Genomic DNA, 26,170 nt, shown 5'->3' on the forward strand with positions numbered 1-26,170 from the left:
ATATTTTTACATATTTTTTCAACACATCATTCATATTTTTTTTTTCTTTCCTCGATTTTTTTATAAATAAAAAAATTTTAAATGAAGATAATATTATTAGCTAATGTATAATTATAAGTAAATGAGAAAATTAAGATAAAATATGTTTGAAATTCCTACAGAATATGAAAAACATTAATTGTGTTCTTATAAAAATTTAACATAATTAGCGAGACGAACATAGAAATTTCATCCTAAAAATTAAGTACGTAGCGACAAAGGTTTGAAGTGTGAAAAAGAAGTTAAGAGGCCAATGATCCACATAAAGAAGTGTGCTTTGAAGATGTCGTGCGTAGTGTGGTTTGAGGCTTTGAGCTACTCCTTCATTAACGAAAAAACAAAAAAAGAGAAATGTTATATTGTTTCACTCCATTTTCTATTACTTCTTTGTAATAAATATTTATAATTTAACCATATTTACTTTTCATCTAATATTTTCCATAAAAGGTAATAGAAAAACTTGTACGAAGAGAAAATTAAAAGAAAATATAGAATATTTCAAGAAATATTAATCTCATAATGTCCAAATAATATAAGCAACATCCATAGTTTTGCCAAAAAGTTAGACACAACGTGGCAATCTTGTTTGATTATGTTAACATGTGAGTAGTCCTCAGCATATATCTACACCAAGTGTTCAAAGGTGGCAACTCCAATCCGTATATATAAGTTCCGTTAACATGTGAGTTGTCCGCAGCGGCGTTGGCGGAACCAAGATCAGTTCCGTTAACCCTTACACTGTTTTGGAGGCTTCGATCTTCAAAGCGGTGATTGAGGCTTTTGTAAAAGCTTCTGCTGCTAGGAACATAACGAGGGTGGCTTCTGTGGCGCCATTTGAGGTGTGCTTCCGCAGTGAGAACGTGGTCGCCACGCGTTTGGGGGCGGCGGTGCCTACCATTGAGCTTGTGCTGCAGAATCAGAAGACGGTTTGGAGGATATATATTTGGAGCAAAGTCGATGGTGAGTGTGAGTGATGATAAGGTGCTGTGCCTTGGGTTTGTGAATGGTGGTGAGAAGCCGAGGACTTGGATTGTAATTGGAAGACAATCTTTTGCATGGCTACTTCCAGATTGGGATTCAGCTCTTTGCTCTATGGAAGCCGAACTACGTGTTCTAACTTCTACTGTAGAATTTAAGTGTTGAGCTTGGCATCTTCGAGTTTGGTTCATGCAATACTTTATCATAGACAAAGTTTATAGCTCTTTGTCTGCTTATCGGGTTGCATCATATATATAGATTTTTTTTACTATTTGATAATGCATGTTAATAATTAGCTTTTACAAAAGATTGATTTGGATGTATATAAATGGATTTTAATTGAATCCATCTCTTTTCAGTAATTGAAATACTAGCAATAGTTTTCTTAAGATATGTTTTCCCATTGCAGCGCTTCGGTCAATGTTGACCACACCGATGGAAGATACGTCACTTATGACTTCATCGGAGTCAATTCAACCTTACCCAACCCCAACTTGGCATGACTTCATCGCCATAGCTCCAACACCTCACTAGTTCACCTAAGACCAAGGCCCTACGCTCTTCGAGTTAAATTTAGTTTCTAGTATTTGGCAAGCTAAACGTTAACTTAATTATAGTGAGTTTATTGGATTCTCTACGTAATTATACTGGGATTAAACAACTCTATCATAAATTATTAATGTAAATTAAAAAAATTATACTAACCATCTTTATCTTTTTAAGTATATATAAAACGGGTTTGCCTGAGCCAAATTCTAAAATTTTTTGTGGTCGAGGCAAGCCGCACAGCGGGTGGTGGCCTGTCCGGTGGGTGGGATCAAATTGGTCGATTTTACTTTTTCTTTATTTCTAAATTTGTATGAATTAAAGAATATTTTTTTTAAAAAAAAATAGATTTATATTTTTTGAGCTTAGCCTAGCCTACTAAGTTCGATCCATTTGTCATCTGTAATTTTTTTTTTATCATTTTACATTTACAACTAATTCAGCTTATAATTTTACAAAACACTTTAAAATTTATTAACTTATTGATTATCAGTAGTTATAAGCTATAGGTTTAATTAACCCATTTTAATGACTCTATTTGAACTGATATATAACGACTATGGAGGTAAAGCCTATGACATCTCAAGTCATTAATCCAACAAATCTTCCTTTTAATTAGTACCTCTTTGGTTATATTATTGTTTTTACAATAAGTGGTAACGAGATTTAAATCTAACACTTCGTGCAAACTCCCCATTATCTGTTCATAATTCTGGCTCTCTCTAACCTTATCATTCCTTGTTGTATATATATTGTCCAAATAAAACTCGTCCCAACGTTGACTCTACCTTTTATGCTTCATAAAATTTTAGGACACTATGTACATTCTAATAGAGCCAATCTTAATAGAATTAATCGCTGGTCTGGCATAATTAGAAATTAATTTTTGTAAATTTGGCTTAAATTAGCAACCTTACAACCATTATAAAACGCCTCTAGCAGTTGCTGCATATCAACTCCTTTGCAGTGACAATTGAAGTGTAAGCTTTTCTATTTAATTTTTCTCTTTTGCTTTTCTTTTTTAATTTCTTTCCTCGTACAAACTGTTTAAACATCACATCCGACCACCAGAAACTAACAAGGTTTCTTCAGATTTTTTTTCTATGAAGTTTTAAGATTTGTTTGAGAATGGTAAAAATTTGGGCGTTTGGTTTGGTCATAAATACGAAACAGGTACAGTCATTGACATTTCACACGAGCAATTGTTCTTCCTTATTCAGTTGGTGCCTTGAAGTTGAAGCTGTCACCCTTTGCATTTATTTAGGTTTTGTCTCCTCACGGCTAATCTTATATAAAATTGAGTAATGTTTTCAAAAACATGCAATAGTATATTTTTTTATTCATATTACTACTATAATTTTAATTATTTCAATAAACTAGTTTGGTCAAGATTTTTTTTTTTTACGGAAGTAAAGATTTTTACTTATACCATGAGTTTGTCATTTTATATTAATGCAATATTATGATCACATCAATGTGAAACGATGTGTGTTAAACATGTAACTTTTGTTTTGGAAAGCAAATGTGGTAGTAAAGTAGAGGTATCCCAAATTATCACTCATGAAGAAGATGATAATTCATATTAGATTCTTGATCACTTGTATCAACGCATGTTATATATATTACTGTAAAGTTTAGGTATAAGTTAGAATATACTAGTAATAAATAATCCATATTAGTTATTTGTTTTTATATAGTTAATAAATTTATTTTTCCTTTTCAAAATAATTATAAAAATATTTTAAGAATAGAAAAGTGTTATAAAAGAAGTAATTTAACTTATTATTAAAAATAATAATATATAGTAACTTTTAAATACGTATTATAAAAATTAAAATATTTAACATATAAATTTTGTATTTAAATAACTTTGTAGCAGTACTACTAAACACAAAATTACTATTATATTTTGATAAAAACGGCTTATTAAAATCCAAATTTAATGAATCAGATAGTTGGTCTCTTTCTAATGATTTCGTGAATACCTAAAATAAACTATCTGACAAGTGGCGTTTACTCAAGATTCTTTTTGCTAAAAGTGGTTTTGCGGTCGTGGCAAAATCTGTGTGGTGCATGGAGCGGGCAGTGCAAGGCGCCCACCTCAAATGTTTATCTCAAAACCCGCTTCAAGTCAAGTTCGAGTCTTCTCAAGGTTGAGAGCAACCAAGAACCAGAACGACACAAGCACAGTACCCCCCACTGAAATGACTTTCTTCCAAAAGCGAATGGATTGTGACCTTTAAACCAATCTTCTTACATAATGGTCGTTTGAAAACTTCGTATTTTCATCTGGGTTTCCTTCAAAATCAGTTTTTATTTTATTTTATTTTTCTTTCTTCTCTTCCTCTGTCCTTCTTGGTTTGGTTCTTCTGTTTTAAGCAGCTTTCTCTTGTTGATCATTAATCATGTCCGATATTTAAGGTAACTACTGACAACCCTGTCTTTCCCTCGTAGTATTTTTTTATAAGCTGAATTAGACAGCATCTATGTTCATTTTGACCTGCTGAATTTGACAGCATTTCTATTCATTTCCCATTTACGAGGGGGGCATTGTCAAGTTTGTTTACCTTTATTGATTTTTTTTTTTAATCTGCTATTGATTGTTTTTGTTTTATGTTTGAGTTTAATAGAAGGGAATCTAGTTCACCTGTTGTTGATCAATTTGTAATGTTGAACAGTTGAAGTTAAAGGGCATTCTGCTGCAATCATATAAATTAAGGGTTGCAGGTTATTTATTAAGTGCGAGTTTCGATAATGGTTAAGGCTACTTGGTCCTCGTTAGTCCTCGAGAGCACTGGCTCTAGTCTTTACAGAATTGTGTTATGTTACTAAAGTATTGTACACCCCATTATTGGCTAATGTTTTCGGGAAAAATCTAAGTTTTATATCGGCCAAAGATAGTACCAAGATAAAGTATATAAATGAGGGATAATCCTGATTCTATGAGCTAGCTTTTAAAGTCGAGTTAGGCTCAAACCCAAATTCTAATAAATCTATTAAAAAGACTAATTCAATCTGTTTTCTTGTGTTAAAAAAAATTACATTTGTGTGTTCTGTTTTGTGATTTGAATTATATTCTTTGACAGTCATAGGGTTATTGCTATGGCAGTCGTACCTGTTGAGAGTATTGCCTCATTGAATATTGATCTCCTCTATGACATATTACGACGCCTTGATGGCCCTACGTTGGCTAGTGCAGCTTGCACTTGTGCATCATTTTCTTCCATCTCAAAAGAAGAGAGTTTATGGGAAAATGTATGTTCTTCTGTGTGGCCTTCAACCAATAGGGAAGATGTCAAAAGTTTAATATCTTCTACCGGTGGATTCAGAAAATTCTATGCAGATTGCTTTCCTCTTATTATAAACAAGGAGGTAGGAGAGTATCAATGGAGCAGCTATCTTGAGTACCCTGATGATTGGACTGAGGCCAAATATTATGGGGACATGATTGAATTTGAAAGCATCTCTCCATCAGATTTTGTTTCCATTGTGGATATCAGGTTTAAGGAGAAACCAATCTGCTCCAAAGTTCTATGCGGAATTCCAAACGCAAATGGCTATGATGAGTGGTTCTACAACTGTCCTTTTCGGATTGATCTTCTGAGTTGTGCGGATAGAGATGATAACAATGATGGTGTGGTTACCCTTTCTGTATCTGATGGATTGCCACCAATAACATCCATGGAAAGGGAAAAGAAAGATGGGAAACTATGGCAGGAGCTTCGTGATGGTCTCTTGCTTAGTTGGATCATAGTAAACAAGAAAATAAAGCAATCTGCTAATCTTGCAAGTTGGATCTCCTTAGATGGACAAAGACATTGGCCAACAGATAAGGATTTCGTCTTTCGTTTCGGATCTGTTCTCTCTGCCAAGGACATTTTTCCTTCTCAAGTAGTGCAGTGCATCCTTATTATGAAGTTTAGAGTGGTTCACACTGAAGAAGAGGGGGTTCAAACAACTCTTAAAACAACAGAGTTGAGTATGCAGTTGGAAGACATGGAAGGTGCTCATGTTAATGGGAGGAACAGTTTGCTTATTCTTAAGGAAGCACTTAGCTGCCGAAGGAGCAAAAACTATAGTGAAGTACTTGAATCCTGTCTTATTTTCTCAAAAGTGCAAAATAAGTTGAAAGAGGAGAAGATTAAAAACGAAAGTAGGTTGGACACACTTTGTATATTAAGTGGCATTGTTGCTGTAATGACATTCTGGTACTATGTTTTCTGATATGGTATGGCGTTGTTCGTTTTACTGGAATAAGCTAATGTTGATCTAGCAGATGATCAAATTTGGCACTCCCCTTCTGTAACATAAGATTCCTAATAAAGTAACTAATTGATGAAAGGTTCGTTTGGTTTGAAATTTGAAATTCCATCAATATGAAACTTTTGCAAATCGACAGTATCAGCAGGAGCTGGTATTACGAATAGTTTCATCCCTCAGTTTGTGAGCTATAAATATCATTTAATTTTGCACTTGTTTTCACTAAATGATTTGCTGAATATATGTTTTTGAAAAATAGAAATAAATCCTTCCATTCTAACTTTTACGGCTGCATATGAATATCCAAACTTGCATCTGAAAAATTAAACTACATTCATCCAATTTTTCATGTATATATGCAATTTTTTTAGACATTAAAACACAAAATGAACCCTATCTTTTAATGTCTGTAAATATTGGTTTGGTTGGTAATATGCTTAATTAATCTTACCTCCTTTAAAAAATTCGTGAATGTTTGTTGTTTGTCACCTTTTAGTCTTCCGAGTTGGCAATTTTATTAGTAAGTGATAGCACTTTAATTGAGTTGGGATAAACTCATATCTCAATATATAACTTATAATCAATACTTGGGGTGTTAAGGAAATAATTTATCAAATCCAAACTTTTATAATAAGTTTAAATCAATGTAGTTATCATGTTTGGAACTTTCATCTATGTTGTTCACAATTTGAATTACATAAAAATTTGATTCACTTTACTTCTTTTTTTTTTCTTTTCTTGTAAGTTATAACTACTTACAAATAAATTTTTCCGAAATAAATCACTTGTCTTAACTAGTTAGTTGCTTTCTTATTTAACTTTCCTAATTAATTTAAGAGTGTCGTTAAGTGCACCCAGCCTTCTTTGTAAATGTCAAAAATATCCCTGACTTCTTTTTCCCTTTAAAAACTGTTTCTATTCTAAACATCCGCAACAGATATTTTTTTGTGCAGTCTTCTTCTCCCATTTCTCTCGTCGTTGCTGCATTTTGTTCGGTTCGTTGGCAAAGGTTAGGTTCGGTGAAGCGTGTTCAGTGTTGCGGTGGTCGTTGGTGACATACGAGGTACCGCAAATCATGTGGATCAAGTTGATCCGTAAGCAACTTGCGGATCAACTTCATCTGTAAGAAACTTGCAGATCAAGTTGATCCGTAACAAACTTGCAAATCAACTTTGTCAACTACGGATCAACAAAATCATATGCGGATCACATCATAACATATGCGGATCAAGTAGAATGAGCTGGATGCACAAAAACTACTTTAGATATACCCGGGGGATATTTTTACCTTTTCACGTAGAGTGCTGGATACAGCAGCAATAATACTAGGTACACCTAGCAACACCCTTAATTTAAATATGTTATTTAACACTTATTCACATGTATAATCTTCTAGCTTACTGTAGCAAGCATATAAACCGGTATGACCTTTCCTGGACATATATTTTTTTTTTTCATGTCAAAATATGTTAATTTGATCACGCATTTACTAATTTTATTATTGAGAAGCTTTACATTAAGGCTAGTAAGTTTATCCTGTTCAATATGTAAAGGAATCATAACCGAAAATCATATTAAGCAATTTGAAATCAAAATGAGACTTGATGAGCGAATAGGTAGTACCAGTGTTTTTGACTTCATAAGTGATAACCCATATATATTTGAGGGACAGAAACAAATTAATTTATTGCTTACAAAGCCTTTTGGTGGAAACATGAAAAACAAAGCTCCAATAATTGTGTATCTCAATCATCAAATGGGTACTGCTCATACCTGATTGTACAATCATGCAGCACCGAACGAGCTCCTACACGCTTCGGACACCCGTTGAACACGGATGTTTTAGCAACACCGAGACAGGTTTTGCAGTCAGTGGCAGTCAGATTAATGTTGCAAGCAGCATGTCCATAGGCAAATGCATTAGGATAAGGAGAAATGTTGTAGTAATCGTAGTTTTTCCTGGTTGGAGTCTCTGTCTCCAATTCTCCAACAACATAGGATAAACTCACAGCAAAAGGATCACCTGAGCTGTACGCCCCAACGTTGCACAGAATGGCAGTGATGTTGGTGTTGGGAACACTGTCCACGGCAACACTCCACAGCCACAACAAAACAACCCCAACTGCTGCAATTTCTGAAGGAATACCCATCTTCTTATGGTCTTTGTCTCTTTGATCAATTTCTATAACAGAACACTTTTATATTTTGTGGGTTTGGGAGTTATAATGTTGGTTGGATAGTAAAAGGAGAAAAAAGGAAAAAAAATTATGAATTTAATTTTTTCAAAAAAAAATTTAATAATTAACAATTCTCATTTATATATATATAGTGGGCAGGTTTGAATCTTCTTCAGAGTTTTATTTATTTATTGTCTTTTTCTTATCAAGTTGCAATTGGCATGTTTTGTCTTCATCCACGTTCCAATATTCAATAGTAAGCACTTGTCCTTTGTTGGAAAATGATTTCTTACCCTCCTTTTCTTATACTTTTTTCTATCGGTTAATAGGGAATTATATCATTAATTAACGTAAAAATAATGTAAGAGAAGTGACACAAATGGTGTGTGAATAATATTAGTGTTGATCTTTTGCCGAATATAACAGAGAACCGCGCTCTGCTTTTTGCCGGCCATTTATTTAAACTCAATTGTACGTGGATGTCTAGTCATTTGGCATTCAACTAAAATTTTAGGGGTGGTTATAAAATATTAGTTAATGAAATTAAAACTAAAATGTTTGACAGGTAATTCTCCCCACACCAAGAACTCATACTTTTCCTCTTCATTTCTTTCATCCCGCCTAATGCTTACACCTAAAATGCAACTGAAACAAAATACTAGCATCGATCAACTCATAGCAATGAAATTATATGTAACTTGTTATTTCATATCATGAAACTAATCATGCATGCATCACATCATTATGTATATCTTCCACTCTCGAAAAGTAATGATGTGATTATCTCTTGTTTGATTTTGATCATTATGGATACTGGTTATTTTGCTCACGAATTGTTTAAAATTTCACGTATGCCTCTAAGCAGCTAGTTAATTAAATATCTCACTTCATCCGGTCTAAAGACCAAAGAGTAAATATACCTTCTTAATCCTTGTATGGATTTATAGGAAGAATGTGTCACTATCGCAGAAAAGGTTTTAGCTACTGATTTAACGGTTAATGATGCTAGTGATAGGATTAAAAAGTATACTATTTAACCATCAAATACATAATCATGTTATATACATCGGTCTTACAATTAGCAGCTTAGCAACAGATGAAATCATAAAACCATTTTTAATTCGGTCACTAATTGATTTAGCGACCGATATTTTGGAGTACATTATTAATATATACATAAATATCAAACACATATTTGAATAACAAATCAATGGTTCAATGAATGGATGAAAGATCAAACGGCTGAACACTTCAGAGATAGGCATCTACTTAGAGGCAATAGTTGAATGAGCACGAAAACCGGCAATGTCTCCAACTTGCTCCACCTCTTTGGCCAGTTCTTCTACTTTATCCAAAACTTTCTTGAGCAAGAACACGAAGCTTGCTACTGCTAGTGCATCAATGTTCTCAATTGCTGCTATCTTGGACGTGGAAATCACCAAACTTAGCTCTGCTCTCGCTGCCTTCAACTTTGCTGATGTGTGAGGCAGAGCCTCACATTTCCTCATTTGCTTCATGCTGTCTCCAAGTTCTCGCAGAGTCCACACAATCCGTGACCCAATTGCTTCACATGATTCCAATTGTACTGTTTGACTCACCGATGCCAATTCCATGTGCTAACCACAATGACCATTTAAATCCAAAATAAGTCATGGACCAAAAGAAAGGCCTATTATATATCTTCGGCTTAAATGTTTTTTTTTTTTATATTTGTAATATATTTTTTTTAGTTTATTAATTATTTTTTTATTTTTCTATCGAACATTTTAAAACTTTTGCTTTTATACTTGTTGTTAGGATTGATATATTAAATGATAATATAATAAACTTATCGCATCATTAATTAAGTAATGATATTGTAAATTAATAGAATTTTATGTCATTATTTAACATATTCAGATAGATAAGTATTAAAATTAAAAAATAAAAAATATCAGATAGTAAAATAAAAAAAATTAGATAACAAACTAAAAATATATATATTACAAATATAAAAAACATATTTAACCTTATATCTTTTTTCATCTTGCATCAATATGCCAACAAAAGTAATTCACACTAAGGTAAGGATATTGGCTAGTCCTAAATGTATTATTTAATTACATACCGTAGTTGAGGCTTGGAGGCAACCTCCCAGAGCAAGAATAATTGCAGCAAGTTCTCGAAGAACCTCTCCAATCTTTAGGTACTCCTCCCATGGATAGAAAAATCCAAATTTTCCATGCCATGGTCCCCATTTTGCGAAATTTTCCTGAAACACAGGATATATTTTTTATTATTCACCTGTATCCTTTCTTTCTCTCGATAAAAATTATACTATTACAACCACTAAGTTAAAATAAACATGAAATTAAAGATGTCTCAGTTTTACGTAAAAGCTTTCATAAGTATTCAACAACATATGATTCTACTTCTACCACATAATGACACAAAACAAACACGCGCACAGACATGCGAATACGTACCAGCATCTCATTCTTTGATTTAGAGTCCAACAGCGACTTGCAAACAGTGAAGCTAGAACCAGGCTTATTTTCTTTTTGAGTAGCACATTTGACATATTCCTCCAAGCACCCTATATATAGTACGAAAGACAAAAAACTTTATTACTTTTGTAGAACTATGAGGGAATATTAAAGGGGTGATGATAAACGTCTATACTCCAAAATTATATGAAGGAAGGTAGAAAGTGATTAAAATAAGAAGAAAAAAAATTAAAGAAAAAATTATATATAAATATAATAAATGATATATATGAAAAAAAATGAGAGAGATAAAAAATATAATAAAAATGAAATTAAAGAAAATGTAAATTTATTAAGATGATCATTATTTTGATAGGGTGGGCCATAAGTCGTACCCATGCACATATAAAAGAGTTATGATTTTTTTTATGAAAGCTAGAGAAAGAAAGACAGTATCTCATGGCCCTATACTAAAGAAATTAATTATGATTTTATATCAATATAATACAAATGCTAATACATTGAAATTAAACTCTTCAACAAAACCCATTCTTGCCATCCACTAGGATATAGAATGCAAAGTTGATCACGACTTTATGCATTAGAAAGCGAATATGTGTATCTGGATCGAGAGTAGTAATATTCTCGAAAGTACCTTTTGGATGTATATTGTTTATAGTGGAATGCAAAGATCTTCTTCTCATATGAAAAGAATAATTAAAAAGGACATAGTCAGAGCTTGAGTATATAAATGAAAATCAGCAATAACATTAAGAGACCACTTTTGATACAGTTTTCTAACATCTTTTAATACGAGGAAGGATTCTTTTAAACCGATATAAACCAAAATTATTTTATATTCTTTAATAACTTTTAACTAATGGGTTGATAGAAATTACAGTTTTATATAAATTAATAAACAGTATAAGAGTGACTAATTTTATATTGATATACGTACATTGATCCTCTTTTAATATTTTTTATCATTAAAATTCATGTCACACTTACTGCAAAAAAAAAAAAAAATCTTTTTTCGGTTATGAAAAAAATCCATCAGAAAGTTAGTAAAAATAAATTACAACTTTTAAAAAAAAATTAGTTGAACTAAATACATTCACATATTTGATTATGAGTTAGTATGACAAATACTCAAGTTGACTACGAAAAATAGTATAAAAGGAAGAAACTAAAGTTCTGTACGTATATCAGCGATATATATATATATATATACCTTGTAATGCATTGGCAAGGTGTTGAAATCTATAGACAGTAGAATCATGAAGTTCATCGCTGGCCCAGTAGGGGAAAACCAACAAGCTAACACAAATGCACACAACGAAATCCATGACAATTGTTAAAAGACGTTCACGTGCTATTTCCCAAACTTTCTGATCTTGAATGCGCACACCAGACACCACAACCAAATTAAAAGTGAGGATAAAGATCATCACTCCGTAATCGTACCTCTTCTTCACACTAGGGAATAGGCGACAATATGTCGCAAATGTTCCTGAAATTAAATTAAAAGCTTGTCACTAACTGCTCTTAAAGCTAATAAGCACTTTAATTAAATATATATATATATATATATATATATATATATATATATATGCCCAAATCAACTTCAATCATCATACACAGAGAATATTAGTAGAACAACACAGTTTTCACATTGGAAAAATAATCCATATGCACTTAAGAGCCTCTCTGACCTAATATTTCTTATTTTTAGTTTTTATATACTTTAAATAAGTCTAAATAACTACATATTACTTATTTTAATTTTTGTAATTTGTAACAATTTTTCTTTTGCAATTCAATAAATTTAAAAAGTTTACTATATAGCTTTTATGAATAACATCACATCCTTATATATATTCATTCGTATTCCATAAATATACATGCACACAAGATCTAAAAAAATTTTAAAGCATGGGTGTTTAAATAATCACTTGTAACCTTATTAAATACTTGCTCCAAGAGACATCTCTTGATAAGAATTTATACTTAATAAGATTAGAACCAGATAAGCACTTCCAATGTAGTTGCTTTGATAGTTAAATGGCACCTAGAGACAAAAAAAATATATAAATAGTATAATAGATACATGATATGATAAAATAAAAAACTAACTAGTACTATTGATGAAATATTGGATATTACAAGTGTTAACGTGGCCATGCTCTCGATATTACAATTTTAAAGGTTTCTAAAACTGCAATTGCAATGCATTTGTCCGAAATTCTTTACAATTTTGATGAAACACAAACTGTGTAACTCTATAATTTGTAATAATTAAACCAACATGGTTAAGAGGTTAATTAGAAACTTACCAAAGATAAATACAAAAGTACCAATGATAATCGAGTTGGCAACTCCACCATTACCAACGTTTTGCGCCAAAACTGCGGCTATGCAACCCAGTCCACCTCCTAATACAGTTCCTATTCCACGATTTAAACCTTTTCCTAGCGTAGCTCCTGCATGTTAATCAAACTAGATAGTCGATATACATTGCTTCAGAGCCATGCATGACAATAAGAAGTAAGAGGTAAATTAAACTATATATCTAGATTTGTGTTACTAATTAATGAAAGTACCTGCGAAAAATTCAAAGGTGACCACAACAGTCATGATAGCCCATATAGCATTATCTCCAACTTGCTCATAGAGAGGATCCACGAAGTACAGAAGTGAAATCAATACAAGGGAGATTCCAACTTTGATGCTGTGGATAATTTTTTTAGTGTCTTTCTTTTGCCTCAGATAGGAAGTGATTGGGCAAAGAGAGAACTGATGGATTATTTTGTTTTCTCTAAGACGGGAAAAAACGAGTGGAAGTGAAAATTGGAATGTGTTATCATTCTTCCTTGGAACAACATTCTCTTCTCCATTCAAAATGGATATTACATGCGTTGATTCCATTGTTGTCGTCTTTATTACAACTCCCTTCTGTTCTGTTTTCGTTTTTGTGTTGGAATTTGATTATTCAGCTATAGCTAGTCGAAAAGGGTCTACAACTTATCATATTTATAGCATGCAACGAGCAATATGGAGGATCAAGTATGAAGTATTCAAGTACGGTTGGTAAAGTACCAAATTATTAATGGATATATGTGCTGGCCCAATTGCATTCTCACATACACATGACTAAGAAAAAAATTGAAGCAAGTACCACCAAGACCTTAATTAATTAGTGCACTAAACCTTTTTTCTTTTAATAAACATAGTGCACTAAACCTTAGTGGAACACGGCTTGCACACTGGAGAATGTACCTTATTACACAGACATGTGGAATGTTCTTTCCTAATCCCTCGCTAAATATTTTTTTTTTTTTTCTGGAAAATGTTCATAAGAAATGAAGAGAGGGTCAAGAGAGTCTTGGCATTGTGCAGTGTCAAAAAATCAGAACATTTATTTTAGAGAGTAGAGGGATAGCTTTGAAATTAAAAATAGTAATTGATCTTATGATTACGTAGTTTATTATATATGAACATCTATGATTGTACTTTTAATTTTTAATTAAGTTATATTTAATTAAAAAGGTGTGTTTTCCTCGTAAAAGTTGAGGTTAAAACAAATGGGAGTTCAACTTTTATCGGTCAAGTCTATGTCTAGTGGGAAGAGATATTAACTTAGCTTATAATATAAATAATTATAAGTTGAGCAATATTAAAAACATATTTTTAAGACATTTTTTATTATTAGATGAAATAATTTATTGAAATTCATAAAATTTTGTGAGTTTGACCTTTTATTTATACTGTTTGATTGTGAGGAATGAAAGTGAATAAGTGAAAAAAAAATATAAAATTAGAAAAATATGTGGAAATTTAAGTTGTTTGATTGAAGAGAAATAGAGTAAAATTGTGATAACTTGGTTTTATAAAAAAAATATTATTAATAAACATGCGTGTAACAAAAAAAGATGGCATTGCAGTGCATAATCGATTTTGGAATTGCCATATAGTGATTATGGCACGTTGGTAGTCCTATTTTTTTTAGAGTGGAAATTTTTTTTTAGGTCCCGCTTATTTTTTGAAAAGAAAAAAAAATTCAGTTCTACCAATTAAATGACTCACTTCCACTTTTTTCCCTTGCTCTCTCTCCCTTCTATTTCCACAATACTGGCATGCTCTTAATGAATCTTTCTCTTTATTTTATATTTTTTTAATAAATTTTAATAATTATAACAATGTGTGTTATTAATTTTTTTTATCATCAACTCTTACATTATTCAAATAACTTTTTAGTGTATAATTTCATCTCAAAACCTACTGTTAAATTGAATTTTTTTTATCATATATCCAAATCTATATAAATATAAAATTATTTAATTCTCAATTATTATATATTAAAATTAACGTGATATATGTTTTTAAAACATAGAAAAATAAGATTTTTCTAAATTGTATACTTGTAGTTTTCAATTTAAACAAATTTTAACATAAATAATTAAGATAATATATTTGTTTCTTGTCAATAAAAATAATTCATTATTAGGAATATTAAAAAAATACTTAACATTCAAAAACTAAAATATAATTATAAGTCAATAATTAGATAAAATAATACTAGATTTAATTATTCATTTGCCCTGAATTTTCACAATATCTATGTCTTAGTATTTACACATGGACAAAATTATTTGTTTTAGTTTCTAGATTTGTTGATTTTATGTTATTAATCATAATTCTTATATTTGGGGTTTTGCGGATTTAAATTCGAAAAGGATTCAATATTGTAATTCGAAATGGATTAAGAATTTGAGATGAGATTCGGAATTTGAAATGAAATTGAAAATATCAGTATCAAAACTTCTTAAATTTATATCACATTCGAGAACGGTTCAATGGACACTAGTATCTTTCTAAATGGTTTATCCCTCTATGCATATTAGAGCCCGGTCATATCTTACAAAAGCATTCCATCTCTCAAAGCATATGCTTCAATTATGGAAAGTAATTGGAATTTAATTTTCAATTGCAAGCCATGGCACTTGCTACTTCATTGAGAAAGTCCTTTTCCAATAAAATGAAAAAAATCTTTTTTTTTATCGTGATTGTAAATCTTGAAAGTGATGGATTTAGAAGGGGATGATCCTGAGTGCGACAGAAGAGTGGCGGTGGTAGGGCTGAACGAATTTATAAAAAATTCAAATATATTAAAAAGAAAATGGATTAATCGAGTTGTCTTCCTTAAATATTTTATAAATATATATAAAGGTGATTTTTTATTTTTCACCGGTATGAAAATAAAGTCGTTACTTCATATTTGACATCATTAGTTTTTGTACTCCTTTCTTGCAACCATTACGAGTCCACTTGTTTTCTAGTGATTGACTCTTGATTAAACTCTTTTTTGATAAACTTTGGACAAACTCTATAAACTCTAATTAAACTTGATAAACTCTTGAGTTTACCAACCAAGTCAACAAGTTAGCAAGTTAAAAAAATTAAATTAAAATGTAATTTATTTTTTTTATTGTTTTTTATCTGTTTAACATTCAATATAACTTTATTTAGTGTGTTATTTTCAAATACAAAATTTTTACCTTTAATAATATCAAACTTTAGTTCTCTAATAACATTAAATCCTCGATAAGAATGGTCTATTAATATTATAACTTATACAAGTTATTATTGATGTATTATTATTAGACTTGATTATTTAAATATTCTAAACTTTATTTACTGTTTTGCTTTATTATATTATTGAAATATTTAATTAATATATTATTTATAAATATTTTATTATTACTTTTATATAAATAAATTGAGTCTACAAATTGAATTTATGAAATTCTAATGAATATGTATATAAAATTTCGAATTTGATAATCTTTTTTGCAAATCCTCTTGGCACTGATAATTAACAGCTGGAATAATCAAGATAAAAATAGTACGGTAGACTAGCTTTAAATGTGTTAACTCTGTGCCTCCATGTATAACTGGACACACGAATGAGTACGTACCACGTGTTGTCATTGTTGGTACCTAATATAACAGTTCTTAAATTATTTTGTAATGTTTTTTATAAACAACAAAATTCGTTCTAAAAAAAATACAGTATGTTTATTGAAACATAAAAAGGAAAAAGAAAACAAAGTCGCCCCAATCTAATATCTAATATCTACACATACAATATTTAGGCTAGTTTAGGAGAAAAAGAGAGAATGAAACTATTGTTTTATGTGTTTAATGGCAGTGTTTAGTGAATGAAAAATTAGTACGTAGTCTTAAATTACTATTATTTTTTATATGATATATATTTAATTTTTTTTAATTTAAAAAAAATTAGTAATCCTTCACTTTTTTTTGGTCAAGAGAAACTAAGAAACATATATAGATATACAGCTTTTTTTCTAATATGCGTTTACCGTATAAAATAATTTTATATAATCATTTAATAATAATTATCATATAAAATAAGTTTGTTAATTTTTATATTAATTATTTTATTTTATAATTTTTATATAACTATCTTAAAAGTTATATAAATAATTATAGGGAAAATATATTTTTAATTTTTATACTTTTACCCTTTTTTTAATTTCCAAAATATCATATCATTCAATTTAATTTTTATATTTTATTAAAAATGTGTCTTTGGTCTCTCCAAACATATTTTTCAGAACCTTAATTTTGTCTCTTAGAATTGAGTGTGAGGGTTTTTTTAAAAAATTAATTACAATGACATGATACTTTTTTATAAAAAAAAATAATTTTAAAATGTCTTTCCAAACACATCAAATCCTAAATAAATAATATGTATGAAGAAACTAAAAATACATTTTCAATAAAATACATAAACTGAATTAAAAGATATAAAACTTCAAAAATTAGAAACATAAAAGACAAAATTACAAGGGACTTAAAACATATTTATCCTAATAATTATTTATAATTAAATGAGAACATAAAATTGTTTTATACTACTATGGTATGGTTATTAAACTTTTTTCTTTATTTCTTTATCAATTTTTATATAGAACACTATACAAAATTAATATATAATTAACATTTCTCTTTCCATTCTCCTGAACGTACCCAATTAAAGTTGGGAAGTATTATTTGAGATAGATGGAATTTTATTATTTTTTTACTACTATATTTTTTTCCCATTTGACTGGACCCATTGATGGGATTCTTTCTTTATTAGGTGAGATTTCTTGGAATTGTTTTTTTTTTTAGAAGATTTCCTGGAATTGTTAAGTTTAAACTTTCACGCTTTTGGTGATCTATTTGGAGTCCGTGCCACGGAACTTCGTACCTCCGCTGACTTGCATGATTTCTTTTCCGGAAAGTGGTATAAACACATAGTAAAAAACAAGACTTTAATCATTAATGAATTCCTTTAAATATATTTTTATTAATAAATGAAAAACTTAAATATAATTTAGTTCCTTTAAAATAGAAGGTTTTTTATTATTATAGTCTTTGAAAAAATGTTTTGATTTTAATTTTTATAGAAAATTATTTTAATTCTTATTATCAAGTAAAGGCGTTAATTGATACCAAATTGAACCAATCACATCCATTGCTTATTAATTTATTAGGTTGTAAAATAGATCGACAAATCACGTGTAATCATTTTTTAAAGTAAAATATGCTTTCAAATCTTTATTTGATCAAATTAGTTTAGGAGAAATTTAAAGATATAGTTAATAAAAAAAACATACATGTGATAAGTGATTTAGACTCTTTAATGATGTAATAAATTAATGAATTAAAAATATTATCATGTTATTATTTAATTTTATTACTTATTTGCATATAATAAAAAATTATACGAATTAAAGGGAAAAAAACTTTAGAAATTATAAAATTGATCTGATGCTTGAAAGAGAATGAGTTCTAAATATATTCTTAACTTACGCTCGTTCATTTTTAAATGTTACAAGAGGAATACTATTTTAAAAAATAAATATGCTTTTTGATTTGACCATTAAATTAATTAGAGATCACTTTTGTTTTATGTTTCTATTATAGGTCACCTACTTTTGCATCCATTGGACATCTAATGCCACAAACGTTGATGGTGCTCAATGCTCATTATTGTATTTACTATAAAAGTCACAAATTTTAGTATTTAAGATAAATAATAAAAATAAATAAAGAATAACAATAAGTAATATTTTTTTTATGATTATGAAGTTAAATAGATTTAATTTCATTATTGAAATTTAGACATGATTTACAAATTAATGATAAAATAATTAATTAATTTGTGGATTTTAGGATGGTCCACCATGCATCATCATTTATACTCTTTGGATTGATATAACGTGTATAAGTTTATCCTATATCTTACATATATTAGGTGGCTTTCCAACTCCCTCCACAACCTCTCTCCATCCTGTGGCACCGTCAAGAGTGATTTTTAGTAGCAAGGACTTTGTGCGACACATATTTTATTTTATATTTTAATTTATTAAATTATTTTTTACAATACCTTAAGTTAGGTTTAGGTTATTGGACCAAAATAAAATGTAATTACATTTTATAAATTAAAGGGATCAAAATCGAAAAAAATAAAAGTATTAAAATCACATATAAAACATTAAAGAGGAACCAAAATTAAAATTTAGTATATTCCTTTTTATTTGAACGTACAAGAGCACCATATTGGAGCCCTATTGCACAACTTTTTCTCATGGTTTGTGCCCACAATGCTCACTCAAACCCTAGTTTTGTAGGGCATCAAATGATAACTCACATATTCAAGTTAATACTTCTTAGAATCCACTCAGTCCATATTATGTTCATCCGAGAAAAGAGTCCTACGTCAATCTGTGAATCCACCTCTCAAAGCAACAATCACCATGCTTGGGCAAGACCTATAAAGAGAGCATTCATTTTCAAAACAACCATATGTGTCCAACAATATGAAATAACTCAAACATGAACAATCCTAGGCAGTGGTATCTTTATTCAAAGAGTTTGTACGCATATATATTGGAAAAATAAGCATATTATTGAGGTATGCTATAATAAATAAATATGGGCAGCATCCTCGTGAAGGCCAATTCAAAAAGGTTTTAATAGCAAATAATGTCTTCAGAGACCATAAGGAATACAAAGTTAAAAATTCAACCGTGATCTCTAAGGAAGAAAAGGTTTTCGTTACTTGTAAGTAAGGTGTCTACAATGCGGTTTGATTCGATATTTAGAAGAAAAGTGATAAATCAAATATAAAATTAACATTCGGTTCAACATCAAACTCTAATAAAAAAATATTTATAACATTTTTTTAAAATTATGCAATCAATTCAATTGAATCCATAACTTAAGATTAAGATTAAGTTGGGCTGGGTTTCCAACCCACTCATACAGTTTGAGCCCAATATAACATGCTTATAAACATTGGGTTGACCCATTTTGCAATCTCTACATTTATGATTTTGATTGTAGAAGAAAAAAAAAGAAGTTTAAAGCAAATAGAAGCTCTGCACATTTTAATATTAGAGCTAATATTCAATATTACTACTAAAGAAGTAGTAATACTGAAAGGTTTTACACTGGAGTTATAGATCCACGGTTAAAGTTGAAGACTGAAATTGAAGTCAATCCAATAATTACGAGCAAAAAAGATTGTTGCGGGTACTGGTGCTGGAGAAAGACCAGACAGGATTGCATCATATGAGTTTGGCACATTTCTTAATTAATGCACAATGTGCTTGTCATAAATGAGTTAGGACAAATTGCAACGCAATTGTCATGGCACTGTTTATTTTTCTAATTTCTATTTACCATTGCAGTCTCAATCAAAGGCAGGGTAAAACGTCCTATGCAGAAGAGGCATGGTGCAAAAGAGTGGTGGCAGATGGATACGATACTAGTAGAGAGTGGTGGCCCCCACTAGGCATTGAGTGAACCATTTTCTCCTGCTTCCATGCATGCATGCAGCCATGTCGAATTAATTGGCCAGCAGGAACTAGCCACAAAAGACAATTTCTAGTGGGCAACATGGAAGCTGAGTTCTATGATCGATGAATATGATCAATGATCATCCATCTTCTTCTCTCTTGAAAGAACCATTGATCAATAGGTCTTCTTTTTTTTAATCAAGAGTATTCTCTCGCTCAAAAGTTAAAAACTAATCATCTAAAATATTGAAATTCATTTAAAGAGTTGACCAACATGACTTGATTAAAGAGAAGAAGCTCGTTTTCCAGAGTTTTAATGGGGAGGGGGGGACCAGGTAGACCATGTAACATGTAACAGCTTGGTCCCTGCAAACTCCCAGCGAGGTAAGTGAAAGAGAGAGCATGGGGCCAACACCAATGCCGGTGACAAGTCTTATGTTTTTTTTTTAATCTCTTTTTCCTCTGTCTCTTCAAAACTAGCTACCCTGTTCGGTTTTGGCTTTCGCTTCTGTGACAACGATGAAAAATATAGGATGGGTTCGCCTCCCTTGAACAGTTCAAATCAGTGCTGTTGCTGTGTATTACTAATTGACTAGGTTAGAAAAAGTAATTAGGAAACCAAAATTATAAACATAGCAGTGAATTTCACATATAATTAATACACAAATAATTTTTACAACACTTAATAAAAATAAATAAATATAATAACAAATGAAAGTTTAGAAAAAGGTTGAGGTTGAAGCGCACTATATCTTATCTTTAGAGAGAAATGCTTCCACTGCGATCCTTAATCAAAATACATAACTCGTTAATCTAATCGAGTTCAGCTAAAAGATCCTGGAGGATCATGCTTCAATACATATAGTTGTAATAATAAAAAATAATTTTATAAAAAGAAGAAATAGACAAATGTTATTTTGATGTAGGTGTGTGCCTCTAAGTTTTCCTTATATTTTTCTGTAGGAGAAAGTTATACATAAGCAAAAAAAATAAAAAAAACTACCAAATATGCAGACCAAGTATCACAACTAAAAAACATAACAACAAATCTTAAAGGCTTCCAACCAATAAAAAGACTAAAGACTTAATCAAACACGATTTCTAAGAGATAAAAATAAATAAATAAGAAATAGTTTTTATCTTTAAAAAAACTAATTGAGAAAAAGAAAATATATTTACTTTAAATTTTAAATTATAAGAAATTATTTTCCAACAATGTAGGTAGAAATGCTTCATTGATAAGTAGAGGGAGAGGGATCCAATTCAAAACTCAAATCTGATATATGCTTCATTGATTCTTTGAGAATACTCTATATTGCAAACTTTAATAAGGAGCAATTTTAAGTGCGGTTTGATATATTGAAAACAAAGATTAAGGGCTTCAACCAGGTGTGGATCAATTGGAACCGTATTGTTTCATCTTATAAAAGTAGTTTTGGGTTCAAATCCTAATATTGATATTCTGATGATTTAGAAAAAAAAAAGATTAAAGTCCTATATTTTTTCCTTCTTACTTTTTTATTGTTTTATGAAAGAATTCTTATTAATTACCAATATTTTTTTCATCCAAATTTTATTTATGCAATTTAGAAAATCATTTATAAAATAATTAAGTATTTTATATATGAAAAAAGAGAAATAACTGAGAAATATTTTTTATCTTTTCCTTTGTTTTCATTTTGTCCAACTTCTCTCAATTCTTCACTCTGCACCATCCTCTAAGAATTGTCTGAATAACATTAGTTACAATTTGAAAACTAAAAACTGTGTTGTGAAAGTAGAAATCAAACACACCCCTTTGCTTGTTTGCCTTTTGGCCAGTTAACGGAACTAAAGAATCGAGAGAGGATTTACAATAATTCCTCACACTACTCAATAAAAAATTAAATGTTGAATTTAATTACAAGGATTAGATTAGTATTAATTAATATACAATTTAAATCATTGCTTAGCAATTATGAAATTATATTTGACAATGATATATATATACATACATATATATATATATATATAGAGAGAGAGAGAGAGAGAGAGAGAAGAATCAAATTCAATACTAATAGGGGATAAAAAAAATCATGGTCCTTTTTTATTTCTGTGATGACACTCCGAGAAATAAAAGGGATCAATTCCATTTGATTTTCACAACCATGCTTATACTATACTATATTCTAAAAAATCTAACCTAATCTAAACATGATATAAACCCCTGCGAAGCGGCCCAATTTCTGTGCAGCAGCCAACTTAATTTCATCCCTACTTGTTATGCCTTTCAAGTGCAATTTTTCTAACCTTAGCTACTTTCTGGCGATCGAGCTCCAACGTTTAATCAGTGCAAGCATTTTTTTTTATAATAATTATTATCAATGATATGAAAATAAAACATGAGATAAAAATAAAATATCTAGTTGAATAAAGCGTAAAAGCATCTAATGAACTGAAAAGATAACAAAATGTAAACGAAAAACTAACCAATAAAAGAAAAAAAAAATATCAACACTTAAAAAATTGAAATCAATAAGTTCAAATTATAAAATTAGAGGGGGCATAAAGATATCCAACACTATATATAGTTATATTTTTTTTCTTCCAAGGATGTATAATGAGTTAATGACGGATTAGGATCAGCTGCAGTAACTGCGCTGTCTCCTGCATTTAAATGTATTTTTATATTATAGTTATACGAGAAACAATTTTTATGGTCCAGATTTTGTGTAGTTGTTAAACAACTGTAGAGGATTGTGATCTGTGCAAAGAATTGAATAAGTTAATTTTTTTTCTGAGAAAAAAATCTTTTAAAAAATAAGTCAAGCACGGTGTACGTCCTACATAGGATTTGGTCTATCTTTCATTCTTTCTAGTTTCTATACACGAACTTCGCATGTGTGGTGTGGGTCATGTGCAAGAAGCCAAGAATTAATATTTATGCAAAAAAGTGATGTAAGAAAAATAATGCCATGTGTTTAGAATATTAATTAAAAAATTAAATATTGCTCAACAGTTTATGAAACTATTGTAATGTAATAACTACATTAGGAAATTAACATATTGCTTCACATATTATATTAAAAACTCAATTATTATTTAATGAGATCGGTTAATTTACATTTACTTATTTTTTTAGAAGAAATACCAAGTGTATTTTAAGAAAAAAAATATTTATAATTTGTTAGCTTATTTTTTTAAAAAAAATAAGTGGGTATAAATTATCAAACTCGTTATTTAATTATTATCAAATAAACTATAAAATCTTGAATAATTATTTTTACTTATTGATTATAAATATCATTAATGGTAGGGTAGCAATTATTGACATCATTTGTCATGTCAGTTGATGAGGAGACCAAATGATTGGTTAGTAATGCATATTTTCATTATTATATTAAATAGTTATTAATATATTATTTTCATTGATTAGCAATTTTCATTATCATTTTGAATTTTGAACTAATTATCAAATATCTCTCTAAAGTCTAAAATGCAGGGTGGTGAATTGAATTTCATGGACACACACACACGAGCTATTAGGGAAGACTACTCAGATAGTGCCTTTTTTTTTTCTCTTGAATTATACAATTTTAGCTAATGTTTTTAGACCACTTTTTATAACTACCCTTTCTTTTATTTTTTACCACGTTATTTATTCTATCATTAATTCTTTATTTTTTAATTCACTTTTGTTTCTAAAAATTACTCTCTATTGTCCTTAATATAAGACACTTATAACAGGATTACACAAACCAAAAAAAATTATATAAGTTAATTGATTTTATTTGTTTCCTAAAAAAACATTACTATTATATCAATTTTACCCGTTATATAATCATTATTTTCTGCATCTCAAAATTATTTTTTTTAAAAAATAAAATTTGTTTCAAAATAAATATCATGTTAATTTTTCAATATATATTAATTATTTTTCTTCACTAATATATCTAATAAATGTCTCTTTAATTTTTATTATAATATTAATAATAAGGTTAATTTTATAAAATTAATATTTCATTTCATCTATTTTTGAGTTATTCTTGATTTATGTAAAATAATATACAACAACACTTAGTTTGAAACCAAAAACGTAGCTCAATGAGTGATTAAAACATTAAAGTTTTAGAACTTTATGCACCAGTGTCAATAAAAAAACATAAATATCTTTTTTTAAAGGAAAATGATTTCATAAATTTTATCATTCAACTTTTCTTTTCATAAATTTTATATTTAACTTTTATTATTTTATAAATTTTATCACTCAATTTTTCTTATCGCTAATTTTCAATCCAACTTTTACCATCTACAAAATTTATCATTCAACTTTTTGGTTGTTGTAATTTTACCATTACACTTGTAACAAAACTAAGTCGTTTTATTTTTTTCTTTAATATTTTTTTTAAATAAGTGAGCAGTGATGTGTGCAAAAAAATAGAAAAATAGGTGAAAAAATTTGTGAAAAGAAAAATTGGTTGGTAAAATTTAAGAAATCATGAAAATTAAATGGTAAATTTTGTAATTAAATATATAATAAATAAAGATATCATAAGACTTGTAAAATGTCTTATAAAAATGATTGCTAATTCCTTTGGGATGGTGCATTATAATATTAAGGACCGGATAGAGTATAAAAAAAATACGTGTATGAGAAGTATTTTAAATTTTATTTAAGAATTTACATATTTTTCTTTACTGTCTAATTTATACAAATGAATGATATACCATACCTCTTATATTTTTTTGTTAATTATTGGATGAAATTTTGAAGTAAGATATTTAATTTAATTGAGAAATTAGGAGAACAAAATGCAAACAGTTAAACGAGGATAAACTTGCACATAAACTAAAGTATGAAGACGAAAGATGCAATTAAGCATTACTTTTGCACTTTATTCGATGTAATTAATTTTTTTATTAATCAAATGGGAAATTCAAGCCAATATGTAGTTTGTATTCTAGTTTGCTCATGAGATTTATACCTTCGTCTCATGCAGCTAGCCCTCAGGGTGGTTTGGTTGTGGGAGAGAAGTTATTATTTAAGGGGATTTTTTTTTTTAAATAGTGTGATGTCACATCTTTTTTTCAATTTTAATTTAAATATTTTTTATTATTTTTTATGTTTCATGCAATCAAACCTACCCTTAGTTCATCTGTTGGCTGTTGAAATTCAGAAAAAAAAAATCAGCAAAAAAAAAATATGTTGGCAGTGGCAGCCTTGCAAAATCTGTGCATATGCACTTTTTTTTTAACTATTTGGACACTAATATATTCCTCTAACTCGTCTACAACAAATATGGTGATTGCAGGTTTTTTTTATTGATGACTTTGAATATTCATCAGAGACAAATAGATGAGTGTTTTTTACTTCTGCATATCTTTTTTTTTTTTTTTTTACTTCTGCATATGGCACATGTTCTTTGGCTACTTATAGTTCTAATTATTAGCATCTCTTAGTATCTCCCAACATTATATTGTGATTGGATTTAATCTCATTGGCATGTTTTAGTATCTCCTATAAAGCTGAGCATGATTTTTTTTAAGTAAATCAAATAAAAAAAATAGCTTAGTAATCGATTTCAAAATTGATTTTGAACCCCAAAACTGGTTTTAAATTTTATCCTAGTTCATAAAAAAATTGTCCCTGAAATTTGTTTTTAAAATATTGGTTTTAAAAGAAATAACAGAAAATACTAGTACAAAAAGACTTATATTACTTGTTCTTAATATGTTAGATTCGTTATGTAAGTGGATGTAAAATTAGTCAATACAGAAAGTCGGTATTTTTAAAATCAGTTAATTTCTTTATTCCTTCTAAATCGGTTTTAGAATATAAAAATGTCTTTTTATATCG

The 26,170-nt window shown here is 29.3% G+C and overlaps 4 protein-coding genes across 4 annotated transcripts; 1 reads left to right on the forward strand and 3 right to left on the reverse strand.

The window, feature by feature from the left end:
- The first annotated feature begins 3,642 nt into the window (after positions 1 to 3,642).
- Positions 3,643 to 5,904, forward strand: LOC114370510 (F-box protein At2g27310-like). Its single transcript, XM_028327870.1, has 2 exons — positions 3,643 to 3,984; positions 4,650 to 5,904. The coding sequence occupies exon 2, from the start codon at positions 4,666 to 4,668 to the stop codon at positions 5,785 to 5,787; it is 1,122 nt and encodes a 373-aa protein (XP_028183671.1). The 5' UTR covers positions 3,643 to 3,984; positions 4,650 to 4,665; the 3' UTR covers positions 5,788 to 5,904.
- Positions 5,905 to 7,568: 1,664 nt separating this feature from the next.
- On the reverse strand, positions 7,569 to 7,973 carry LOC114370174 (antifungal protein ginkbilobin-like protein). The gene has a single exon (XM_028327463.1). The coding sequence runs from the start codon at positions 7,971 to 7,973 to the stop codon at positions 7,569 to 7,571; it is 405 nt and encodes a 134-aa protein (XP_028183264.1).
- Positions 7,974 to 9,012: 1,039 nt separating this feature from the next.
- On the reverse strand, positions 9,013 to 10,606 carry LOC114369622 (aluminum-activated malate transporter 7-like). Its single transcript, XM_028326849.1, has 3 exons — positions 10,466 to 10,606; positions 10,108 to 10,251; positions 9,013 to 9,616 (listed from the first exon to the last, which is right to left on the reverse strand). Exons 1-3 carry the CDS (start codon positions 10,469 to 10,471, stop codon positions 9,266 to 9,268), a joined length of 501 nt encoding a protein of 166 aa, XP_028182650.1. The 5' UTR covers positions 10,472 to 10,606; the 3' UTR covers positions 9,013 to 9,265.
- Positions 10,607 to 11,001: 395 nt separating this feature from the next.
- Positions 11,002 to 13,390, reverse strand: LOC114370175 (aluminum-activated malate transporter 13-like). Its single transcript, XM_028327464.1, has 4 exons — positions 13,066 to 13,390; positions 12,820 to 12,945; positions 11,697 to 11,975; positions 11,002 to 11,027 (listed from the first exon to the last, which is right to left on the reverse strand). The coding sequence occupies exons 1-4, from the start codon at positions 13,388 to 13,390 to the stop codon at positions 11,002 to 11,004; spliced, it is 756 nt and encodes a 251-aa protein (XP_028183265.1).
- Positions 13,391 to 26,170: the final 12,780 nt, after the last annotated feature.

Source organism: Glycine soja, chromosome 10 (assembly GCF_004193775.1).
Source record: "Glycine soja cultivar W05 chromosome 10, ASM419377v2, whole genome shotgun sequence".
In the NCBI taxonomy this organism is placed as follows: domain Eukaryota; kingdom Viridiplantae; phylum Streptophyta; class Magnoliopsida; order Fabales; family Fabaceae; genus Glycine; species Glycine soja.